The sequence below is a fragment of the Podarcis bocagei genome, assembly GCF_964188305.1.
Source record: "Podarcis bocagei genome assembly, chromosome: 2".
In the NCBI taxonomy this organism is placed as follows: Eukaryota; Metazoa; Chordata; class Lepidosauria; order Squamata; family Lacertidae; genus Podarcis; species Podarcis bocagei.
This window is the reverse complement of record NC_138126.1, coordinates 89,717-112,339: the sequence shown is the minus strand read 5'-3', so window position 1 is coordinate 112,339 and position 22,623 is coordinate 89,717. Positions and strand designations below refer to the sequence as shown.

The 22,623-nt window shown below is 55.2% G+C and overlaps 1 protein-coding gene across 2 annotated transcripts; it reads left to right on the top strand.

Annotated features, from left to right (window-relative positions):
* Positions 1-20,280: 20,280 nt before the first annotated feature.
* CUTA (cutA divalent cation tolerance homolog) lies at positions 20,281-22,383 on the top strand (the record flags this gene model as incomplete). Of its 2 annotated transcripts, none has more annotated exons than XM_081185329.1 (6): positions 20,281-20,352; positions 20,798-20,955; positions 21,080-21,139; positions 21,670-21,715; positions 22,037-22,086; positions 22,185-22,383. In XM_081185329.1, 6 exons carry the CDS (start codon positions 20,281-20,283, stop codon positions 22,282-22,284), a joined length of 486 nt encoding a protein of 161 aa, XP_081041455.1. In that variant the 3' UTR covers positions 22,285-22,383. The 2 variants fall into 2 exon arrangements, with proteins under 2 accessions (XP_081041455.1, XP_081041456.1); XM_081185330.1 differs by lacking the exon at positions 20,281-20,352 and adding an exon at positions 20,507-20,637.
* Between the last annotated feature and the right edge of the window lie 240 nt (positions 22,384-22,623).

Here is a 22,623-nt window from a genome sequence, read left to right as displayed (position 1 = left end):
CCAGTTCTAACTGTAGCTTCTTGTCCCACATAGAGATTTCTCAGGAGACAGATGAGGTGATCAGGCACTCCCATTTCTTTAAGAACTTGCCATAGTTTGCTGTGGTCAACACAGTCAAAGGCTTTTGCATAGTCAATGAAGCAGAAGTAGATGTCTTTCTGGAACTCTCTAGCTTTCTCCATAATCCAGCGCATGTTTGCAATTTGGTCTCTAGTTCCTCTGCCCCTTCAAAATCCAGCTTGCACTTCTGGGAGTTCTCGGTCCACATACTGCTTGAGCCTGCCTTGTAGAATTTTAAGCATAACCTTGCTAGCATGTGAAATGAGTGAAATTGTGCGGTAGTTGGAGCATTCTTTGGCACTGCCCTTCTTTGGGTTTGGGATGTAGACTGATCTTCTCCAATCCTCTGACCACTGCTGAGTTTTCCAAATTTGCTGGCATATTGAGTGTAGCACCTTAACAGCATCCTCTTTTAAAGTTTTAAATAGTTCAGCTGGAATACCATCACTTCCACTGGCCTTGTTATTTGCAGTGCTTTCTAAGGCCCATTTGACTTCACTCTCCAGGATGTCTGGCTCAAGGTCAGCAACCACACTACCTGGGCTGTACGAGACATCCATTTCTTTCTGGTATAATTCCTCTGTGTATTCTTGCCACCTCTTCTTGATGTCTTCTGCTTCTGTTAGGTCCTTACCACTTTTGCCTTTTATTATGTTAATCTTTGTACGAAATGTTCCTTTCATATCTCCAATTTTCTTGAACAGATCTCTGGTTCTTCCCATTCTGTTGTTTTCCTCTATTTCTTTGCTCTGCTCGTTTAAGAAGGCCTTCTTGTCTCTCCTTGCTATTTTTTGGAAATCTGCATTCAATTTCCTGTATCTTTCACTATCTCCCTCACATTTTGCTTGCCTTCTCTCCCCCGCTATTTGTAAGGCCTCGTTGGACAGCCACTTTGCTTTCTTGCATTTCCTTTTCATTGGGATGGTTTTCGTTGCTGCCTCCTGTATAATGTTACGAGCCTCCATCCATAGTTCTTCTGTCCACCAAATCTAACTCGTTAAACCTGTTCCTCACTTCCACTGTGTATCCATAAGGGATTTGATTTAGATTATATCTTACCGGCCCAGTGGTTTTTCCTACTTTCTTCAGTTTAAGCTTGAATTTTGCTATAAGAAGCTGATGATCTGAGCCACAGTCAGCTCCAGGTCTTGTTTTTGCTGACTGTATAGAGCTTCTCCATCTTTGGCTGCAGAGAATATAATCAATCTGATTTCAATGCTGCCCATCTGGTGATGTCCATGTGTAGAGTCGTCTCTTGTGTGTTGGGAAAGAGTGTTTGTGATGACCAGCTTGTTCTCTTGGCAGAACTCTATTCGCCTTTGCCCTGCTTTGTTTTGAACTCCAAGGCCAAACTTTCCAGTTGTTCCTTTTATCTCTTGACTCCCTACTTTAGCATTCCAATCCCCTATAATGAGAAGAACATCCTTCTTTGGTGTCATTTCTATAAGGTGTTGTCAGGGGTTCAGGAGCAGAGGCAAGGGCAAGGGAGGAAACAGAGAGCGAGGGGGAGGAGGCAGAAGAAAAGATGAGTGATGACGACGACCCGAGATCTCCGAGTCTTTCCAGTGAATCAGAAGATTCACAGAAAGGAGCACCAGTGGCCAGGGCAAGGGGGGAGCCTAGGGGGACACCCCAGGAAGATAGAGCCAGAGGGGACTCAGAGGAGAGCAGTTGGAAATCGGGACCAGCGTCACAGCCAGAGAGCAGGGAAGAGGAAGAGCGCCAGAGATCAAGCGCTGGCAGCTCGCAACAGGGGGGAGGGCACGAGTCAGGAGTGGCCACACCTCCATCGGGGAGCGAAGAAACGGTCAGACGGAAAGTGGAAGGTTGGGCGCGCGCGCCAAGTTCAAATGCACAGGAAAGTGACGCAGTAGGCAGCCAGGAAAGGGAGCCAGGTCCTAAAGCCCGGCGCAAGGAGACAGGGAGTTCCGGGGGGTCGGCGTCAGAAGAATCCCGGAAGGAAGAGACCCCGGGGGGCAGAGGGACCCAGAGGAGAACAGTCAGGCGGAAAAGGTGGAGCAGGGCTAGGATATTAAGTTGGTGCACAAGGGGCGGAGACTCAGACGGAGCTTCGCCGATCTAGCCATTAGACGTAGAGTTGCACGCAGCAGCTTGAGAATGGAAACTGTAACTCAATAAAGACTTTTACTTAATGACCGCTGGCTAGCGTGATCCTCTGTGAGCTAGGATCTTGAAGCAGCTCTGACAGTAAGCTCCGTCTCCTTATTGTGGGCATCTACAGCCCCGAGGAGAGGAGAGAAGCAGGTGCCTGCTAGCTAGCTCACGAACGGCAGACAACATGACGGCTGAGCAGCAGATAGAGGAACTCAGAAAAGCAGTGTCACAACTGAATGCCGAGGCTCTCGCATCCAGGAAGAGAGAGGAGGAGGCAGCTGCCGCCTGCAGGGATCTCCAGGTCAGGTTGGACATGCTTACGAAGCAAGGGCAACTGACACCCAAACAGGAGGGAATTGGGTTGGCGAGACAAACAGGCGGTCTGGTCTCTCACTTCGATGGGAACCTGCAGCAGTACCCCAACTTTAGAGCAGATGTAATGTGTGCACTGCAACTGCTGGAAAAAGACTTTAGAGATGAGCAAGAGAAGGTGGGGTTCATCATGTCCCATTTGCATGGGGAAGCTAAAGCATGGCTGCGCAATTTGTGGAGGGATAAGGATCCGGCGCTCCAAAATGCGGATGCCTTTATTAAAGCGATGGATGGGTGTTTCTTATCAAGCATTGACGTGGATCTTGCTCGGCAGCAGATACATGGACTGAAACAAGGGAGGGCCAGCGTAAGGCAGTATCATGCCCGCTTTTTCGCTTTGGTCAGTGCTCTGGAATGGGACAGGGATTCGGCTCCTGTAAGAGACCTGTTTTGGGAGGGATTGCACGGCTCTGTTAAAGATGAAATTGCGAGGGGGGAGAGACCCCGGACCACGCAGGAGATCGTTCAGAGGGCGCTAGCCGTGGGGGTGCGGCTGGAAGAACGTCCGTGGAGCAGGGACGAGGGGCGTGGAGGGCGCGAACCAGCCAGGGGCTCCTCCTTCCTTCCCAGAGAAGCAGCGCGTGCGCAATCCACGCCTCCGCCAGGAGGAGGGGTGGAACCTATGGGGGTTGGAAGTGCAAGGGCTCAGTCAGCAGCCAGAGCCCTAGCACCGACAACAGTGAAAGCGAAGCCTCCTAGAGGGAACAGGAAGTGTTACATTTGCGAGGATCCAGGGCATATGGCGAAAGAGTGTCCCCGGAGGCTCCACAAGCACACTGCAGCCTCAGCAATGGTAACTGCAGCAACGCAACAAGGAGGACCACAGCAGGGAAACGACGATGTCTGGCTGGAGGAAGAGGCACTGGGGCCCAGCCAGACGTGTCAGTGAAGAAGTCCCCGGAGATTTCACAGCCCATGGACCCCCTCCCGCCCAAACCAGTAGTGAGGCTCACCGCATCGCTCCAGCTGCCCAATGGAATCACCATGGACGTGCCGCTCACCATTGACTCGGGAAGCAATGCGGACTTTATAGGGCAGGACTTTGTAGACCGGCACGCTATACAGTTGCTGCCGGCCACGCTGCCCCTGCAGGTGGTCACGGTGGATGGCAGAGAGCTGCTAGGGGGGCAAGTGGTGAAGCAGACGCCACCAATGGTGATGCGCCTTGGGAATCACAGGGAAATCATCAGCTTCAACGTCACTCAACTATCGGACACGCCCATTGTATTGGGCATGAGTTGGCTGGACAAGCACAGCCCAACGCTGGCTTGGTACCAGAGGCAGCTGACCTTCGGCTCTTCCTTTTGTGCTGAACACTGCATCGTGCCCCGGCAGGAAGGAGAGGAAGAGGAGTCACAGCTGCTGCTAGGCACGCTGCAAGCGATTCCCCACAAGTACGCAGAATTTTTGGAGGTTTTCTGCGAGAAGGAGGCAGGCAGGCTACCCCCCCACAGACCATATGACTGCAAAATTGACCTGCTGCCGGGGGCGGCGCTGCCCAAAGGGAAGCTGTATTCCATGTCTGAGGACGAACTGCAGGAACTCAAAGAGTTCATAGATCATAATTTGGAGCGCGGTTTCATCCGGGAGTCCAAGGCAGCGGGGGGCAGTCCTGTATTCTTTGTTAAGAAGCGGGACACGCCCCAAAAAAGACTTGTGGTGGACTATCGCATCTTAAACAGTGTGACCAAGCCATCGGACTTCCCCATGCCCCGAATCGACGACCTCCTCGCAAAGGTACGGAAGGGCAGCGTGTTCACCAAGTTAGACCTGCGAGGGGCGTACAACCTCATTCGCATGCGGGAAGGAGATGAGTGGAAGACAGCCATGTTCACGCCGCTGGGCACCTACGAATATAGAGTTATGCCTTTTGGATTGCAAAATGGCTCCCACGTTTTTCAAGCGTTCATGCATCACGTGTTGGCAGGGCTCCTCTACAAGACGTGCGTCTGTTTCTTAGATGACATCCTGATCTTTTCGGAATCGCAGCAGGAGCATGACAGACACGTCAAAGAAGTGCTAAGCAGGCTACAGCAGCATAGGCTCTACGCCAAGCTGGAGAAGTGCCAATTCGACGTGACGGAGGTGGATTTTCTGGGCTACAAGTTGTCTGACAAGGGGCTCGCCATGGACAGCGCCAAGGTTCGAGCGGTGTTGGACTGGAAGAGCCCACGCAACCGGAAGGAGGTCCAACGGTTTGTCGGCTTCGCGAACTTCTATCGCAAGTTTATCAAAGGCTTCGCTATGCAGACAGCGGCCATCACGGACACGCTTAGCTCCAAGAAAAAGAAGTTCATCTGGACAGAGCAGGCGGAGCAGTCCTTTCAGGCACTCAAGCGTCTCTTCGCGTCGGAAGAGCAGCTGCTGCATGTCGACCCCAGCAGGCCGATGAGGGTGGAGACAGACGCCTCGGACAGAGCCGTGGGAGCAGTCCTGCTGCAGAAAGACCCGCAGGGGGTTTGGCGGCCGGGAGCGTTTTACTCCAGGAAGCTCAGCAAGTCCGAACAGAACTACACCATCTGGGACAGGGAGTTGCTGGCCATTCATGCAGCATTCAAAGCATGGAGGCACTTCCTGATCAGCGCCAAGCACACGGTGCAGGTCTGCACGGACCACAAGAATCTGGAGCACTGGCGCACGGCACAGTTCCTGAACCAAAGGCAGATACATTGGGCTGAGTTCTTTGCGAACTTCAACTTCCGAATAGAGTATGTCCCGGGGGACACCAACATCATGGCGGACGCTCTCTCTCGTAAGCCACAATATCTGGAGGACGCCAAGCCAGCGGCCGCCATGCACATCTTCGCACCAACAGTGTGGGCGTGCGCTGCGGCAACAGTGGACCTGGAGGCAGTGCGGCGAGCGTTGCAGGCTGACTCCTTCGCGCAAGCAAAGATGGCAGAGGTGCAAAGGGGCACGGCAGCGACCGACGAGTTCCAGCTGAGAGATGGATTGCTCATTCGCAAAGGGGCCATCTACGTGCCGGGAGACGAACTTCGCGCCAAGGTACTGCAGCAGCTGCACGACGCGCCCACTGCCGGGCACTTTGGCAAGGAGAAGACGGTGGAATTAGTCGCCAGGGACTTCTAGTGGCCCGGAATGAGAGGGGAGGTCGCGGACTACGTGGCGAGGTGTGACACCTGCCAGAGGGCCAAACCGGTGCACAAACCGCCGGCCGGACTGTTGGAACCGCTGCAAACTCCGGTCGAACCATGGGAGAGAGTGGCCCTGGACTTTGTCACGGATCTGCCCAGCTCGAGGGGAAAGACGGCCGTGCTGGTGGTGGTGGACTTGTTCTCCAAGATGGCACATTTCATTCCGTGTGCCAAGGTGGCCACGGCGGAGCAAACCGCCAAACTGTTCATAGACCACGTGTTCAAGGTTCACGGTCTGCCACGGTCTATTCTGTCCGACCGGGGGCGACAGTTCATCTCGAATTTCTGGCAGAAGCTGATGGGCTTCCTGAACGTCAAGATCAACCTGGCGTCGGCGAGACACCCGCAGACCAACGGGCAGGCGGAGCGGGTCAATGCCATCATGCAGCAGTACCTGAGATGTTATGCAAATCAACAGCCTGCGATGTGGGTGGATTACCTGCCACTCGCCGAGTTTGCCTACAACAACACGAAGCACGTGTCCACGGGGGTCACGCCGTTCTTCGCCAACAACGGGAGGCACCCCAGAACCTTCCCGGGACTGGAAAGGATGGGGGAGGGGGAGCCGCAGACAGCAGATGCGTTCGCGTCGGAGTTGCAGGAGGTCCACGATCAGCTGCGGCGGCACCTGGAGCTGGCCAAACATGCATACAAGGTGCAAGCGGACAAACACAGAAGGGTTGGCGAAGAGATCCATGTGGGAGACTGGGTCTGGTTAGCAGCCCACGCAGTGCCGGCCAGGTCGTTGGCCAAGAAGAAGCTGGGGCATAAGCAACTGGGGCCCTACCAAGTCGAAGAGCAGGTCAACCCGGTGGCTTTCAGGCTGGCGCTTCCGGAGGGTTCCAGAATGCATCCGGTGTTCCACAGATCGGTGCTCACTCCCTACAAGGCACCGCACAGGTTTCAGGAACCCGGAACGGCACCGAGTCCGCTCAGAGAAGGAACCGGGCATGCGGGAGTGGCACAGGAGGAACGCATCAACGAAGTCACGGAGATTTTGGACTCCAGATGGGGGTAAGAAGGGGTAGAATACCTTCTCGCCAAGGAGGGCACCCCGGCCAGTGCGAATAGCTGGGTGCCGGGCTACGCCTTGGACGAACCTCTGCTCAAAGACGAGTTTCATGCCCTCTTCCCACATAGACCAATGCCAGCAGACTTTTTCGACGACTGGCTTTTCACGCCCACGCTTTCTGCCAGCACGTTCCGGGGGTTCGACTCGGACGAGGACCCGATACGAGACGCCCGTTCCCCGGAGGGGTCCCCCTCGGGATCTGCCTCAGAACCCTCGTATTGGGGGGACAATAGACCAGAGGAGCAGTGGCGCAGGAAGTGGCAGGAAGGTCCAGGACGAGCAACGCCGCCAGGAGGAAGTGAGGGAGAGACGGACATGGACGTTTTCGGGGACGACCCTGGTTTCGAGCACGGCGGCACAGAGATGGAAGCGGAGGTGACCGTCGTCGACGAGAGCAGGGAGGAAGAACCGGGAGACTTCAGATGGAGGCCCGCCACGGGAAGCGAACTGTATCCGACGTTCGTCCCTCTGACACAGCAGCACCCAGTTCCCGCACCGGAAGGAGGGGAGGGGGGAATGGGGGGCTTCGAGGGGGGATGGATGTCAGGGGTTCAGGAGCAGAGGCAAGGGCAAGGGAGGAAACAGAGAGCGAGGGGGAGGAGGCAGAAGAAAAGATGAGTGATGACGACGACCCGAGATCTCCGAGTCTTTCCAGTGAATCAGAAGATTCACAGAAAGGAGCACCAGTGGCCAGGGCAAGGGGGGAGCCTAGGGGGACACCCCAGGAAGATAGAGCCAGAGGGGACTCAGAGGAGAGCAGTTGGAAATCGGGACCAGCGTCACAGCCAGAGAGCAGGGAAGAGGAAGAGCGCCAGAGATCAAGCGCTGGCAGCTCGCAACAGGGGGGAGGGCACGAGTCAGGAGTGGCCACACCTCCATCGGGGAGCGAAGAAACGGTCAGACGGAAAGTGGAAGGTTGGGCGCGCGCGCCAAGTTCAAATGCACAGGAAAGTGACGCAGTAGGCAGCCAGGAAAGGGAGCCAGGTCCTAAAGCCCGGCGCAAGGAGACAGGGAGTTCCGGGGGGTCGGCGTCAGAAGAATCCCGGAAGGAAGAGACCCCGGGGGGCAGAGGGACCCAGAGGAGAACAGTCAGGCGGAAAAGGTGGAGCAGGGCTAGGATATTAAGTTGGTGCACAAGGGGCGGAGACTCAGACGGAGCTTCGCCGATCTAGCCATTAGACGTAGAGTTGCACGCAGCAGCTTGAGAATGGAAACTGTAACTCAATAAAGACTTTTACTTAATGACCGCTGGCTAGCGTGATCCTCTGTGAGCTAGGATCTTGAAGCAGCTCTGACAGGTGTTGTAAGTCTTCATAGAATTGGTCAATTTCAGTTCAGTGGTTGGTGCATAAACTTGGATTACTGTGATGTTAAAAGGTCTGCCTTGGATTCGTATCGAGATCATTCTATCATTTTTGAGATTGCATCCCAGTACAGCTTTCGCCACTCTTTTGTTGACTATGAGGGCCACTCCATTTCTTTTATGGGTTTCTTGCCCACAGTAGTCATCTCATCTGTCCTCCCAGTTGAACGACGTGGCCCAGGGAGAGAGGGAAAAATAGTGGAAGTGAACAGCTGGCTTCGCAAATGGTGTAAACAGGAACGGTTTGGATTCTTAGATCACGGACTGCAGTTTCTTGAAGATGGACTTCTGGCAAGCGATGGGCTGCACCTCACAACGGTTGGGAGAAATGTTTTTGCCAAAAATCTCAGAAACCTCATCAGGAGGGCTTTAAACTGACTAATGTGGGGGAGGGAGACAGTGCTCCTTAAGGTAAGAGTCTATCAATTGATGAAGATGATCATCCAAATGTCATAGACCAAATGGAGCAAACAGCACGCAGACCTAGTGGTGGGAGGAAAAAATCCTTAAATAAGAGACACGGGGGAATGATTAATGGACTTCAATGTCTGTACACTAATGCGCAAAGCATGGGAAATAAACAAGATGAGCTTGAGCTCTTGGTACAGCAAACTAAATATGACATAATAGGCATCACTGAAACCTGGTGGGATAAGTCCCACGATTGGAATGTAATAATGGGGGGATAGAATCTATTTCAGAGAAACAGACCAGACAAGAAAGGAGGAGGAGTGGCGTTATATGTCATGGATGTGTATACCTATGAAGAGATCCAAGATTTAGAACCTCAAAGCCAAAATGAGAGCATTTGGGTCAAAATTAAGGGAGAGAAGAATAACAGAGACCTCATTGTGGGAGTTTACTATAGATCCCCAAGCCAAACGGAGGACATAGATGATGCCTTCCTGGAACAGATGGCCAAGCATGCAAAAGGAAGGGAGATACAGTGGTGCCTCGCAAGACGAAATTAATTCGTTCCGCAAGTTTTTTCTTCTTGCGAGTTTTTCGTCTTGCGAAGCATGGTTTCCCATAGGAATGCATTGAAAATCAATTAATGCGTTCCTATGGAAACCGCTTACCAGGCTGGCGGTGCGGAGAAGGGCTTTTCTCCCCACCGCAAGCCTTCAGGACAGGTACGGGAACAGAGGGGAAGGGGCGCAGCGCTTCTCCTCTGTTCCCGGGGCTTGCGGTGGGAGGAGGGTTTTTCCTCCCCACCGCCAACATTCAGAACAGCATTCTGAATGTTGGCGGTGGGAAGGAAAACCCTCCTCCCACCGCAAGTCTTCAGGACAGCCTTCTGAAGGCTGGCGATGGGGTGGAAAGACCTCCTCCTGCCGCCAGACTTCGGAGCAGCCTTCCAAAGGCTGGCGGTGGGGCAGAGAGCCCTCCTCCCGCTGCCAGCCTTCGGAGCATCCTTCCGAAGGCTGGCGGCGGGAGGAGGTCTGTCCGCCCCACCGCCAGGCTTTGGAGCAGGCTTCCGAAGGCTGGCGGCGGGAGGAGGTCTTTCCGCCCCACCGCCAGGCTTTGGAGCAGGCTTCCGAAGGCTGGCGGCGGGAGGAGGTCTTTCCGCCCCACCGCCAGCCTTTGGAGCAGCCTTCCAAAGGCTGGCGGCGGGAGGAGGTCTCTCCGCCCCACCGCCAGCCTTCGGAGGAGGTCAGAGGACAGTGGGGAAGACGCGCTGTGCTTCCCTGCTGTCCCGGAGATTTCCCTATGGGCTTTCGTCTTGCGAAGCAAGCCCATAGGGAAATTCGTTTTGCGAAGCGCCTCCAAAACGGAAAACCCTTTCGTCTAGCGGGTTTTCCGTCTTGCGAGGCGTTCGTCTTGCGGGGTACCACTGTAGTAGTAATGGGGTACTTCAATTACCCGGATATTTGTTGGATGTCAAACTCAGCCAAGAGCATAAGGTCAAACAGATTCCTCACTGGCCTTGCAGACAACTTCATTGTCCAGAAAGTGGGAGAAGCAACAAGAGGAACAGCCATTTTAGATCTGGTCCTAACCAATGTTGATGACCTGGTTAGTGGGGTAGAAGTGGAAGGATCATTAGGCGCGAGTGATCATGCTCTTCTGAAGTTTACTATACAGCGGAAAGGAGCAGCCAATAGGACTCAATTTCTTGACTTTAAGAAAGCCGACTTCATAAAATTTAGGGAAGTGCTGGGTGAGATCCCATGGACAGTAATACTAAAAGGAAAGGGAGTTCATGATGGCTGGGAGTTTGTTAAGAGGGAGATAGTAAAAGCACAACGTCAGGCAATACCAATGAGACGGAAACATGGAAGGTGCCTAAAGAAGCCAGGGTGGCTATCTAAAGAACGTTTAACTGAGTTAAGATTAAAAAAGGATGTGTTCAAAAAATGGAAAAGGGGGGAAACCACCAAAGAGGAATTCAAACAAATAGCCAGCACGTATAGACACAAAGTCAGAAAAGCTAAAGCACAGAATGAACTCAGGCTTGCTAGAGAGGTTAAAAGCAACAGAAAAGGCTTTTATGGGTATGTTCGTAGCAAAAGGAAGAACAAAGAAACAGTGGGGTCACTCAGAGGAGAAGATGGTGAAATGCAAACAGGGGACACAGAAAGGGCTGAACTCCTCAATGCCTTCTTTGCCTCAGTCTTCTCCGATAAAGAAAACAATGCCCGACCTGAAGAATTTGGAGCAAATGATTCAGCAAAGGAAACACAGCCCAGAATAACTAAGGAGATAGTACAAGAATATTTGGCTAGTTTAGATGTATTCAAGTCTCCAGGGCCAGATGAACTGCCTCCAAGTGTATTAAAAGAACTGGCAGATGTGATCTCGGAACCACTGGCAGTCATCTTTGAGAATTCCTGGAGAACAGGCGAAGTCCCGGCAGACTGGAGGAGGGCAAATGTTGTCCCTATTTTCAAAAAGGGGAAAAGAGAGGACCCAAATAATTACCGCCCAGTCAGTCTGACATCAATACCAGGGAAGATTCTGGTTCAGATCATTAAGCAAACAGTCTGTGAGCACCTAGAAAGGAATGCTGTGATCACCAATAGTCAGCATGGATTTCTGAAAAGTCATGTCAGACTAACCTGATCTCGTTTTTTGACAGAATTACAAGCCTGGTAGATGAAGGGAACGCAGTGGATGTAGCCTACCTTGATTTCAGCAAGGCATTCGACAAGGTGCCCCATGATATTCTTGTAAAGAAGCTGGTAAAATGCGGTCTTGACTATGCTACCTGTCAGGGGTTCAGGAGCAGAGGCGAGGGCAAGGGAGGAAACAGAGAGCGAGGGGGAGGAGTCCGAAGGAAAGATGAGCGATGACGACGACCCGAGATCTCCGAGTCTTTCCAGTGAATCGGAAGATTCACAGAAAGGAGCGCCAGTGGCCAGAGTGAGGGGGGAGATTAAGGGGACACCCCAGGAAAAAGGGACAAAAGGGGGTTCAGAGAGCAGCAGTTGGAAATCGGGGCCAACGTCCCCAACAGAGCGCAGTGGGGAGGAAGGGCGCCAGGTATCGGGATCCGGCGGCTCGCCGCAGGGGGGAGGGCATGAGTCAGGAGTGGCCACACCTCCATCGGGGAGCGAAGGAACGGTCAAGCGGAAAGTGAGAGGTTGGGCGCGCGCGCCAAGTTCAAATGCACAGGAAGGCGGCAGAGTAAGCAGCCCGGAAAGGGAGCCAGGTCCTAAAGCCCGTCGCAAGGAGACAGAAGGGTCCGGGGGGTCAGCGTCAGAAGAGTCCAGGAAGGAAGAGAGCACGGGGGGCAGAGGGACCCAGAGAAGGAGGGGAAGGCGGAAAAGGTGGAGTAAGGCGAGGTTATTAAGTTGGTGTACAGGAGGCGGGGACTCAGACGGAGCTTCGCCGGTCTAGCTGATAAGACGTAGGGCTGCATGCGGCTGTTTGAAATTGGAAACTGTAACTCAATAAAGACTTTTATAAAGTGAACGCTGGCTAGCGTGATCCTCTGTGAGCTAGGATCTGGAAGCAGCCCTGACAGTAAGCTCCGTCTCTAGTTTTGGCACCTAAAGCCTCAGAGAAAGGGGTGAAGACTGGTGCCTACTCGCGAGCTCACGAACGGCAGACAAGATGACTGCCGAACAGCAGATAGCGGATCTGCGAGAAGCAGTGACACAACTGAATGCCAAGATACTCGCATCCAGGAAGAGAGAGGGGGAAGCAGCCGCCTACAAGGATCTCCAGATCAGGTTGGAAATGCTTACGAAGCAAGGGCAACTGACACCCAAACCGGAGGGAATTGGGTTGGGGAGAAGAGCAGGCGGTCTAGTATCTCACTTCGATGGGAATTTACAACAGTACCCCAACTTACGAGAAGATGTACAGTGTGCGCTGCAACTGCTGGACAAGGACTTTAGAGATGAGCAAGAGAAGGTGGGGTTTATCCTGTCCCATTTGCATGGAGATGCTAAAGCATGGCTGCGCAATTTGTGGAGAGATAAGGATCCGGCGCTCCGAAGTGCGGATGCCTTCATTAAAGCAATGGATGCGTGCTTTTTATCAAGCATAGACGTGGATCTTGCCCGGAAAGAGATACACGGACTGAAGCAGATGAGGGCCAGTGTAAGGCAGTATCATGCCCGCTTTTTTGCACTGGTCAGTGCCCTGGAATGGGACAGAGATTCGGCTCCAGTCAGAGACCTTTTTTGGGAAGGCTTGAGCGGCGCGGTTAAAGACGAAATTGCGAGGGGGGAGAGACCCCGGAGCACGCAGGAGGTCGTTCAGAGGGCGCTGACGGTTGGGGTGCGTCTGGAAGAACGTCCGTGGAGCAGGGACGAAGGGCGCGGAGGGCGCGGAGGGCGCGAACCAGCGAGAGGGTTTTCCTTCGTTCCCAGGGAAGCAGCGCGTGCGCAATCTACGCCTCCGCCAGGAGGGGGAGCGGAACCTATGGAGGTTGGAGGTGCCAGGGCTCAGTCAGCTACCAGAGCCCTAGCGCCGGGAGCAGTCAAGGCGAAGCCTCCTAGCGGGAACCGGAAGTGCTACATCTGCGATAGTCCTCAGCACATGGCGAAAGAGTGTCCCCAGAGGATCCACAAACACACTGCAGCCTCTGCAACGGTAACTGCAGCTACTCAGCACAGAGACACACAGCAGGGAAACGACGGAGTCTGGCTGGAGACAGAGGCACTGGGGCCCAGCCAGACGAGTCAGTGAAGCAGTCCCCAGAGATTTTGCAGCCCACAGACCCCCTCCCGCCCAAACCAGTAGTGCAGCTCACCGCATCGCTCCAGCTACCCAATGGACTCACAATGGACGTGCCAATCACCGTGGACTCTGGCAGCAATGCGGACTTTATTGGGCAAGACTTCGTCGATCAGCACGCTATACAGTTGCTGCCTGCCACGCTGCCCCTGCAGGTTGTCACGGTGGATGGCAGGGAGCTGCTCGGGGGTCAGGTGGTGAAGCAAACGCCGCCAATGATGATGCGGCTGGGAAATCACAGGGAAATCATCAGTTTTAATGTCACCCAACTGTCGGACACGCCTATTGTATTGGGCATGAGTTGGCTGGACAGGCACAGCCCGACGCTGGCTTGGTACCAGCGGCAGCTGGTCTTCGGCTCTTCCTATTGTGCTGAACACTGCATCCTGCCCCGGCAGGAGGGAGAGGAAGAGGAGTCACAGCTGCTGCTAGGCACGCTGCAAGCGATTCCCCACAAGTACGCAGAATTTTTGGAGGTTTTCTGCGAGAAGGAGGCAGACAGGCTGCCCCCCCACAGACCATATGACTGCAAAATTGACCTGCTGCCGGGGGCGGCGCTGCCTAAAGGGAAGCTGTATTCCATGTCTGAGGACGAACTGCAGGAACTCAAAGAGTTCATAGATCATAATTTGGAGCGCGGTTTCATCCGGGAGTCCAAGGCAGCGGGGGGCAGTCCTGTATTCTTTGTTAAGAAGCGGGACACGCCCCAAAAAAGGCTCGTAGTGGACTATCGGACCTTAAACAGCATGACCAAGCCATCGGATTTCCCCATGCCCAGAATCGACGACCTCCTCGCGACGGTGCGCAAAGGACGCGTGTTCACAAAGTTGGACCTGCGCGGGGCGTACAACCTCATTCGCATGCGGGAGGGCGATGAGTGGAAGACAGCCATGTTCACGCCCCTGGGCACCTACGAATACAGAGTTATGCTGTTTGGACTGCAAAATGGCTCCCACTGTTTCCAAGCTTTCATGCATCACGTGTTAGCGGGGCTCCTCTACAAGAAGTGCGTCTGCTTCCTGGATGACATCCTGATATTTTCTGAATCGCAGCAGGCCCACGACAGAGACGTCAAGGAAGTGCTGAGCAGGCTACAGCAGCATAGGCTGTACGCCAAGCTGGAGAAGTGCCAGTTCGACGTGACGGAGGTGGATTTTCTGGGCTACAAGTTGTCAGACAAGGGGCTCGCCATGGACAGCGCCAAGGTTCGCGCCGTGTTGGATTGGAAGAGCCCGCGCAACCGAAAGGAGGTCCAGCGGTTTATCGGCTTTGCGAACTTCTATCGCAAGTTTATCAAGGGATTTGCAATGCAGACGGCGGCCATCACAGACACGCTCAGCTCCAAGAAAAAGAAGTTCATCTGGACGGAGCAGGCGAAGCAGTCCTTTCAGGCACTCAAGCGTCTCTTCGCGTCGGAAGAGCAACTACTACATGTCGACCCCAGCAGACCGATGAGGGTGGAGACGGACGCCTCAGACAGAGCCGTGGGAGCAGTCCTGTTGCAGCAAGACCCGCAGGGGGCTTGGAGGCCGGGAGCGTTCTACTCCAGGAAGCTCAGCAAGTCCGAACAGAACTACACCATCTGGGACAGGGAATTGCTCGCCATTCATGCAGCATTCAAAGCGTGGAGGCACTTCCTGATCGGCGCCAAGCACACAGTGCAGGTCTGCACGGACCACAAGAATCTAGAGCACTGGCGCACAGTGCAGTTCCTGAACCAGAGGCAGATACCTTGGGCAGAGTTCTTTGCGGACTTCGACTTCCGGATAGAGTATGTCCCAGGAGACACCAACGTCATGGCGGATGCCCTATCCCGTAAACCCCAATACCTGGAGGAGGCGAAGCCAGCGACGGCCATGCACATCTTCGCACCGACGGCGTGGGCGTGCGCTTCGGCAACGGTTGACCTGGATGCGGTACGGCGAGCGTTGCAGGACGACTCCTTCGCGCAAGCAAAATTGGCAGAGGTGCACAGGGGCACGGCGACGACCAACGAGTTCCAGGAGCGCGATGGATTGCTCATCCGTAAAGGGGCCATCTACGTGCCGGGAGACGAACTTCACGCCAAGGTATTGCAGCAGTTGCACGACGCGCCCACTGCCGGGCACTTTGGCACGGAGAAGACGATGGAATTAGTCGCTAGAGATTTCTGGTGGCCCAGAATGAGAGGGGAAGTCGCAGACTACGTGGCGAGGTGCGACACCTGCCAGAGGGCCAAGCCAGTGCACAGACCGCCGGCGGGACTGCTGGAACCGCTGCAAACCCCGTTCGAACCATGGGAGAGAGTGGCCCTGGACTTTGTCACGGATCTACCCAGCTCGAGGGGCAAGACAGCAGTGCTAGTGGTGGTGGACTTGTTCACCAAGATGGCGCATTTCATTCCGTGTGCGAAGGTGGCCATGGCGGAACAAACCGCCAAACTGTTCATAGATCACGTGTTCAAGGTTCACGGTCTGCCGCGGTCTATACTGTCCGACAGGGGGCGACAGTTCATCTCGAACTTCTGGCAGAAGCTGATGGGCTTCCTGAACGTCAAGATCAACCTGGCGTCGGCGAGACACCCGCAGACCAACGGGCAAGCGGAGCGAGTCAATGCCATTATGCAGCAGTACCTGAGATGTTATGCGAATCAACAGCCCGCAACGTGGGTGGATTACCTGCCACTCGCAGAGTTCGTCTACAACAACACAAAGCACGTGTCCACAGGAGTGACGCCGTTTTTCGCCAACAATGGGAGGCACCCCAGAACCTTCCCGGGACTGGAAAGAATGGGGGAGGGGGAGCCGCAAGCAGCGGACGCGTTCGCGTCGGAGTTGCAGGAGGTCCACGATCAGCTCCGGCGGCAGCTGGAGCTAGCTAAACATGCATACAAGGTGCAGGCGGACAAACACAGGAGGGTTGGCGAAGAGATCCAAGTGGGCGACTGGGTCTGGTTGGCAGCCCACGCAGTGCCGGCCAGATCGTTGGCAAAGAAGAAGCTAGGGCATAAACAACTGGGGCCCTACCGAGTCGAGGCACAGGTCAACCCGGTGGCCTTCCGGCTGACACTTCCGGAGGGATCCAGGATGCATCCGGTGTTCCACCGATCGGTGCTAACTCCCTACAAGGCACCTCACAGATTTCAGGAGCCAGGAACGGCACCAAGTCCGCTTCGGGAGGGGACCGAGCCACGGGGAGTGCCACAGGAGGAGCCCATCAACGAGGTCACAGAGATTTTGGACTCTAGATGGGAGGAAGAGGGAGTAGAATACCTTCTCGCCAGAGAGGGCACCCCAGCCAGTGCCAACAGCTGGGTGCCGGGCTACGCTTTGGACGAACCGCTACTTAAAGACGAGTTTCATGCCCTCTTTCCACACAGGCCCATGCCAGCCGAGTTTTTCGACGACTGGCTTTTCACACCCACGCTTTCGGACAGCACGTTCCAGGGGTTCGACTCGGATGAGGAACCCACACTGAACACACGTTCCCTGGAGGGGTCACCCTCGGGATCTGCCTCAGAACCCTCGTATTGGTGGGATGATCGACCAGAGGAGCAGTGGCGCAGGAAGTGGCTGGAGGGTCCCGAGCGAGCAACGCCCCCAGGAGGGACCGATGAAGAGACGGACATGGACGTGTTCGGGGAGGACCTTGGGTTCGAGCACGGCGGCACAGAGATGGAAGAGGAGGCGACCGTCGGCGACGAGCGCAGGGAGGAAGAACCGGAAGTCTTCAGCTGGATGCCAGCCACGGGAAGCGAACTGTATCCGGCATTCGTCCCCATGACAATGGAGCAACCAGCACCCACACCTGAAGGAGGGGGGGGAAGGGGGGGCTTCGAGGGGGGGATGGATGTCAGGGGTTCAGGAGCAGAGGCGAGGGCAAGGGAGGAAACAGAGAGCGAGGGGGAGGAGTCCGAAGGAAAGATGAGCGATGACGACGACCCGAGATCTCCGAGTCTTTCCAGTGAATCGGAAGATTCACAGAAAGGAGCGCCAGTGGCCAGAGCGAGGGGGGAGATTAAGGGGACACCCCAGGAAAAAGGGACAAAAGGGGGTTCAGAGAGCAGCAGTTGGAAATCGGGGCCAACGTCCCCAACAGAGCGCAGTGGGGAGGAAGGGCGCCAGGTATCGGGATCCGGCGGCTCGCCGCAGGGGGGAGGGCATGAGTCAGGAGTGGCCACACCTCCATCGGGGAGCGAAGGAACGGTCAAGCGGAAAGTGAGAGGTTGGGCGCGCGCGCCAAGTTCAAATGCACAGGAAGGCGGCAGAGTAAGCAGCCCGGAAAGGGAGCCAGGTCCTAAAGCCCGTCGCAAGGAGACAGAAGGGTCCGGGGGGTCAGCGTCAGAAGAGTCCAGGAAGGAAGAGAGCACGGGGGGCAGAGGGACCCAGAGAAGGAGGGGAAGGCGGAAAAGGTGGAGTAAGGCGAGGTTATTAAGTTGGTGTACAGGAGGCGGGGACTCAGACGGAGCTTCGCCGGTCTAGCTGATAAGACGTAGGGCTGCATGCGGCTGTTTGAAATTGGAAACTGTAACTCAATAAAGACTTTTATAAAGTGAACGCTGGCTAGCGTGATCCTCTGTGAGCTAGGATCTGGAAGCAGCCCTGACACTACCACTCAGTGGATTTGTAACTGGCTGACTGACCGAACCCAAAGGGTTCTCATCAATGGTTCCTCTTCATCCTGGAGAAGAGTGACTAGTGGGGTGCCACAGGGTTCTGTCTTGGGCCCGGTCTTATTCAACATCTTTATCAACGACTTGGATGATGGACTCAAGGGCATCCTGATCAAATTTGCAGATGACACCAAACTGGGAGGGGTGGCTAACACCCCAGAGGACAGGATCACACTTCAAAACGACCTTGACAGATTAGAGAACTGGGCCAAAACAAACAAGATGAATTTTAACAGGGAGAAATGTAAAGTATTGCACTTGGGCAAAAAAAATGAGAGGCACAAATACAAGATGGGTGACACCTGGCTTGAGAGCAGTACATGTGAAAAGGATCTAGGAGTCTTGGTTGACCACAAACTTGACATGAGCCAACAGTGTGACGCGGCAGCTAAAAAAGCTAATGCAATTCTGGGCCTCATCAATAGGAGTATAGCATCTAGATCAAGGGAAGTAATAGTGCCACTGTATTCTGCTCTAGTCAGACCTCACCTGGAGTACTGTGTCCAGTTCTGGGCACCACAGTTCAAGAAGGACACTGACAAACTGGAACGTGTCCAGAGGAGGGCAACCAAAATGGTCAAAGGCCTGGAAACGATGCCTTATGAGGAACGGCTAAGGGAGCTGGGCATGTTTAGCCTGGAGAAGAGGAGGTTAAGGGGTGATATGATAGCCATGTTCAAATATATAAAAGGATGTCACATAGAGGAGGGAGAAAGGTTGTTTTCTGCTGCTCCAGAGAAGTGGACACGGAGCAATGGATCCAAACTACACCTAAACATTAGGAAGAACTTCCTGACAGTAAGAGCTGTTGGACAGTGGAATTTGCTGCCAAGGAGTGTGGTGGAGTCTCCTACTTTGGAGGTCTTTAAGCAGAGGCTTGACAACCATATGTCAGGAGTGCTCTGATGGTGTTTCCTGCTTGGCACTGTTTGCTTTACCTGGGCAGCCTGGCCATTCTTTTGTGATGGTTAATACTTTAGTTCCTGAATGCAGGTCACAGGCTCACCCTGTTCACACACAAATATGCCCTAAAGGCAGGATTTGTAAGTAAAAAAGAATATTTGAGGTTACTGGAAGAGTCAAAATGGTTTCAGGATTGCTCCCCTGTACTATTTCAGACACATGGTTTATATACTTATGTGTTTGCCTTGTAAATTTATGAACATTTATTTTTTATATATAAGACCTTAGAATTCCTATAACACTCTATTCCAATATATGAAATAACATAACATCAAACCAGAGCTGGATTTAGGTTTGAGGAGGCCCTAAGCTCCTGAAGGTCGTGGGGCCCTTTATATGTCCAGCTGTCCTTTGTCGATGGGATGCAGGTGGCGCTGTGGGTTACACCACAGAGCCTAGGACTTGCTGATCAGAAGGTCAGCGGTTCAAATCCCTGCGACGGGGTGAGCTCCCGTAGCAGTTCGAAAGCATGTCAAAGTTTAAGTAGATAAATAGGTACCACTCCGGTGGGAAGGTAAACGGCGTTTCCGTGCGCTGCTCTGGTTCGCCAGAAGCGTTTTAGTCCTGCTGGCCACATGACCCGGAAGCTGTACGCCGGCTCCCTCGGCCAGTATAGCAAGATGAGCGCCACAACCCCAGAGTCAGCCACGACTGGACCTAATGGTCAGGGGTCTCTTTACCCTTTACCTAAGCTCCTGAAGGTTGTGGGGCCCTTGATATGTCCAGCTGTCCTTTGTCAACAACAAATTGTCACTGTTTTGTGTTGAATATATGCTATATGCTAATTTATGGACCTAAGAGGTATCTTAAAGCCATTTGCACATAACAAAATAGGAGCTGACGCAGCACAAAACACTGTTGCTGTATGAAGTTTTTATTCAAAATAAAATTATTCTTCAGATATCTGAAGAAGTGTGCATGCACACGAAAGCTCATGCCAAGAACTAACTTAGTTGGTCTTTAAGGTGCTACTGGAAGGAATTTTTTTATTTTGACTATGGCAGACCAACACGGCTACCTATCTGTAACTGGAAGTTTTTATTGTATTTGTTTTTTATCTTATATTTTGGAAATGTGCCTCGTTTTCCCCCCTTGGTCTTTTAGGGGGCCCTAAGCTATAAGTATTTATCTCCCTGACCTCGAATTATTATGAAAAATGAGGCCCCTCTGCCCCCCCCATTCCTTGGAAGGCCAGAGCAGAGCCATCATCATGTTTTTGGGTGGGGGGGGGCAGCCGCATTTGGGGCGACGCAGGAAGACCTCCCAGGCCGGCCGCGCAAGAGACAGGCCAAAGGGGGGACCGGACTGGGCATGCGCGCGCTTCACGTTCGTGGGCGGGGCGATGACGTCAGAGGGCCGGGCGGAGAGCGGGGCGGGGCTCGTGCTCACGTGGCGCGGACGCGACGGAGAGCAGGTAGGGGGAGAGAGAGCCGGGGAGGCCCCCCCCCCAAAAGCAGAACCGGGGATCCCTTGCAAAGAGCCCCCGAACCCTGATCTCTGCAGGCGGGAGTCCCACCGGTGAAGGCGGCGCCGGCGGTGGGACGCTGCCCCGGTTGGGTGGCTGCCTGCGCCCCCGGGAAAGGGGCGGGGTCCAGGCACGTCCCTCGAGGGGAGGGCTCGGGGGTGCCCCCTTGCGCCCCCACCCGCCCCCATGCCAGGCCGGAGCAGCCGAGCGCAGATGGCCCGAGGCGCCTGCGGTGTAAGTAGCTGGAGTGGGGCCCCCAGACCCCCCCATCACGCCTTCTAGGGGGCAGAGAGCCGGCCTGGCTGGGGGGGCTGCTTTCTGGCTCAGTGCAGGCCTGGGGGAGGGTAACGGGGTCCACGCCACGCCCCCCAAGCCCCCCACTTTCCTCCCCCAGGTCCTTCTCCTGGCGCTGCTGATGCTCCCTCTGCTGCGCACGGCCTGCCAGCTCTTCTCCTCCATGGCCGCCTCCGCCGGGGGCCCCTACCGCCCCGGGACCCTCTCGGCCGCCTTCGTCACCTGCCCCAACCAGACCGTCGCCAAGGAGATTGCCAGGTGAGCCCCGCCTGGGGGGCTGGGATGGATGACCCCGGGGGTCCCTCTCCGATCTGCTGCTCCCTTCCTTCCTGGCCGGCCCTGAGGGTCTCTCTCTCTCTCCCTCCGCCTGCCCACCCCGCAGGGCCGTCGTGGAGAAGAAGCTGGCAGCCTGCGTCAACATCGTCCCGCAGATCACCTCCATGTGAGTGAGGAGGGCCAACCCTCCGGCCAGCTCAGGCGTGGGCCAAGGTGGGGCTGCGAGGCGGCAGGGCACCCCAGAGAAGGGGGCGGGGGTACACCACCCACCCACCTCCCCAAACCTAGGCTGAGGGTTGGGGTTGGACTAGATGACCCCTGAGGTCCCTTCCAGGATTTGGGGGGTTTCCTTCCTGTGCAATTTCATTTCGTTATTATATTTACATCCTTTTTTTATTATATACATTTCAATTACTCCCACCAGGAACTCCGCAGGGGGGGAAAGCTGGGTCCCGGCCCCTTTGCACCCTCTGCAAAAGGGCTCCCCCCCTTCCTGGGGGGCATCACAAGCCACACCCTCTTTTTATTCCATCACATTTCTGCATGGCCCACCCTTCCTTCCTGGGCGCCATATGTGGTTCTGCTGCCCCTCACAACGGCCCTGTGGGGCAGGCCACGGCCAAGACGGGGCTCCGAGGCTCCCTCGCCTGATGCTCTAACCACTGCACCACCGCTGCCTCCCCATCTCTCTTGCAGCTACGAGTGGAAGGGCAAGATTGAGGAGGACTCGGAGGTGCTGCTGGTGAGTCCCTCGGCCCCCGCCTGCCCCCCTCCCTATAGGTCCACAGAGGCGAGGGGGAAAGCGGCCTCCAAACGCCCAGCTGCACCGTCTGGTCCTTGGACTGCTCCACTGTGCTGGGGGGCAGGGAAGCCCCCCATTAAGGAGGTGCTGTGTTGGGCACCTGGGAGGGATTTCTAGCCTGGCGCCCCCCCCCAAGCCAGGAGGGGGCAGAAGCAGCCCAGAATACGTTGGGAGGCTGCTCAGAGCATCCCCTCTAACCACTGGGCGACACTTCCAGCCGATGAACGCTTTGCATTCAGATCCTGCCTCTCCCCCCAACAGATGATAAAGACGCGCAGCTCTCGTGCCTCGGCCCTGGCAGAGTTTGTCCGGTGAGTCGCTGGGGGTGAGGATGGCCGGGGGGACACACATTGAAGGACCCCCACTCTAGCCCCGCTGCGAGGTGACGCCCCCTTTTCCGCCCCTGCAGGTCGGTGCACCCTTACGAAGTGGCGGAGGTGATCGCTGTCCCCATCCAACAGGGGAACCCTCCCTACCTGCAGTGGGTCGAGGAGACTGTCCCAGAGTGAAGCGGAGGGGCTGGGGGGCGCCCCACGCCAAGAAGGAGATTTTAGGAGGAGAGCGGAAATAAACATCTCTCTGCCCCTGCCTGGTGGGGAGAAAGCCAAGGTGGTGTGGTCTGAATCTGTCCCGGGGGGCAGGAGGTGGGGGTCCGGGGAGGGGTCTCTGCCAGGCAGGCTTCGGCCTGCAAACTGCCCTGATCTCTCGAAACTGGACCCGCGAAGCAGCTGCGCCAAGATCAGGTTTCGGGAATGATGCGACGTCCCTCCTCCGCCGGCCCCCCTAAACGGGCTCTTGTCCAGCCCCAGGCAGGGCTCCCCGCCCCACAGCCAGCCAGGCGGGATCCT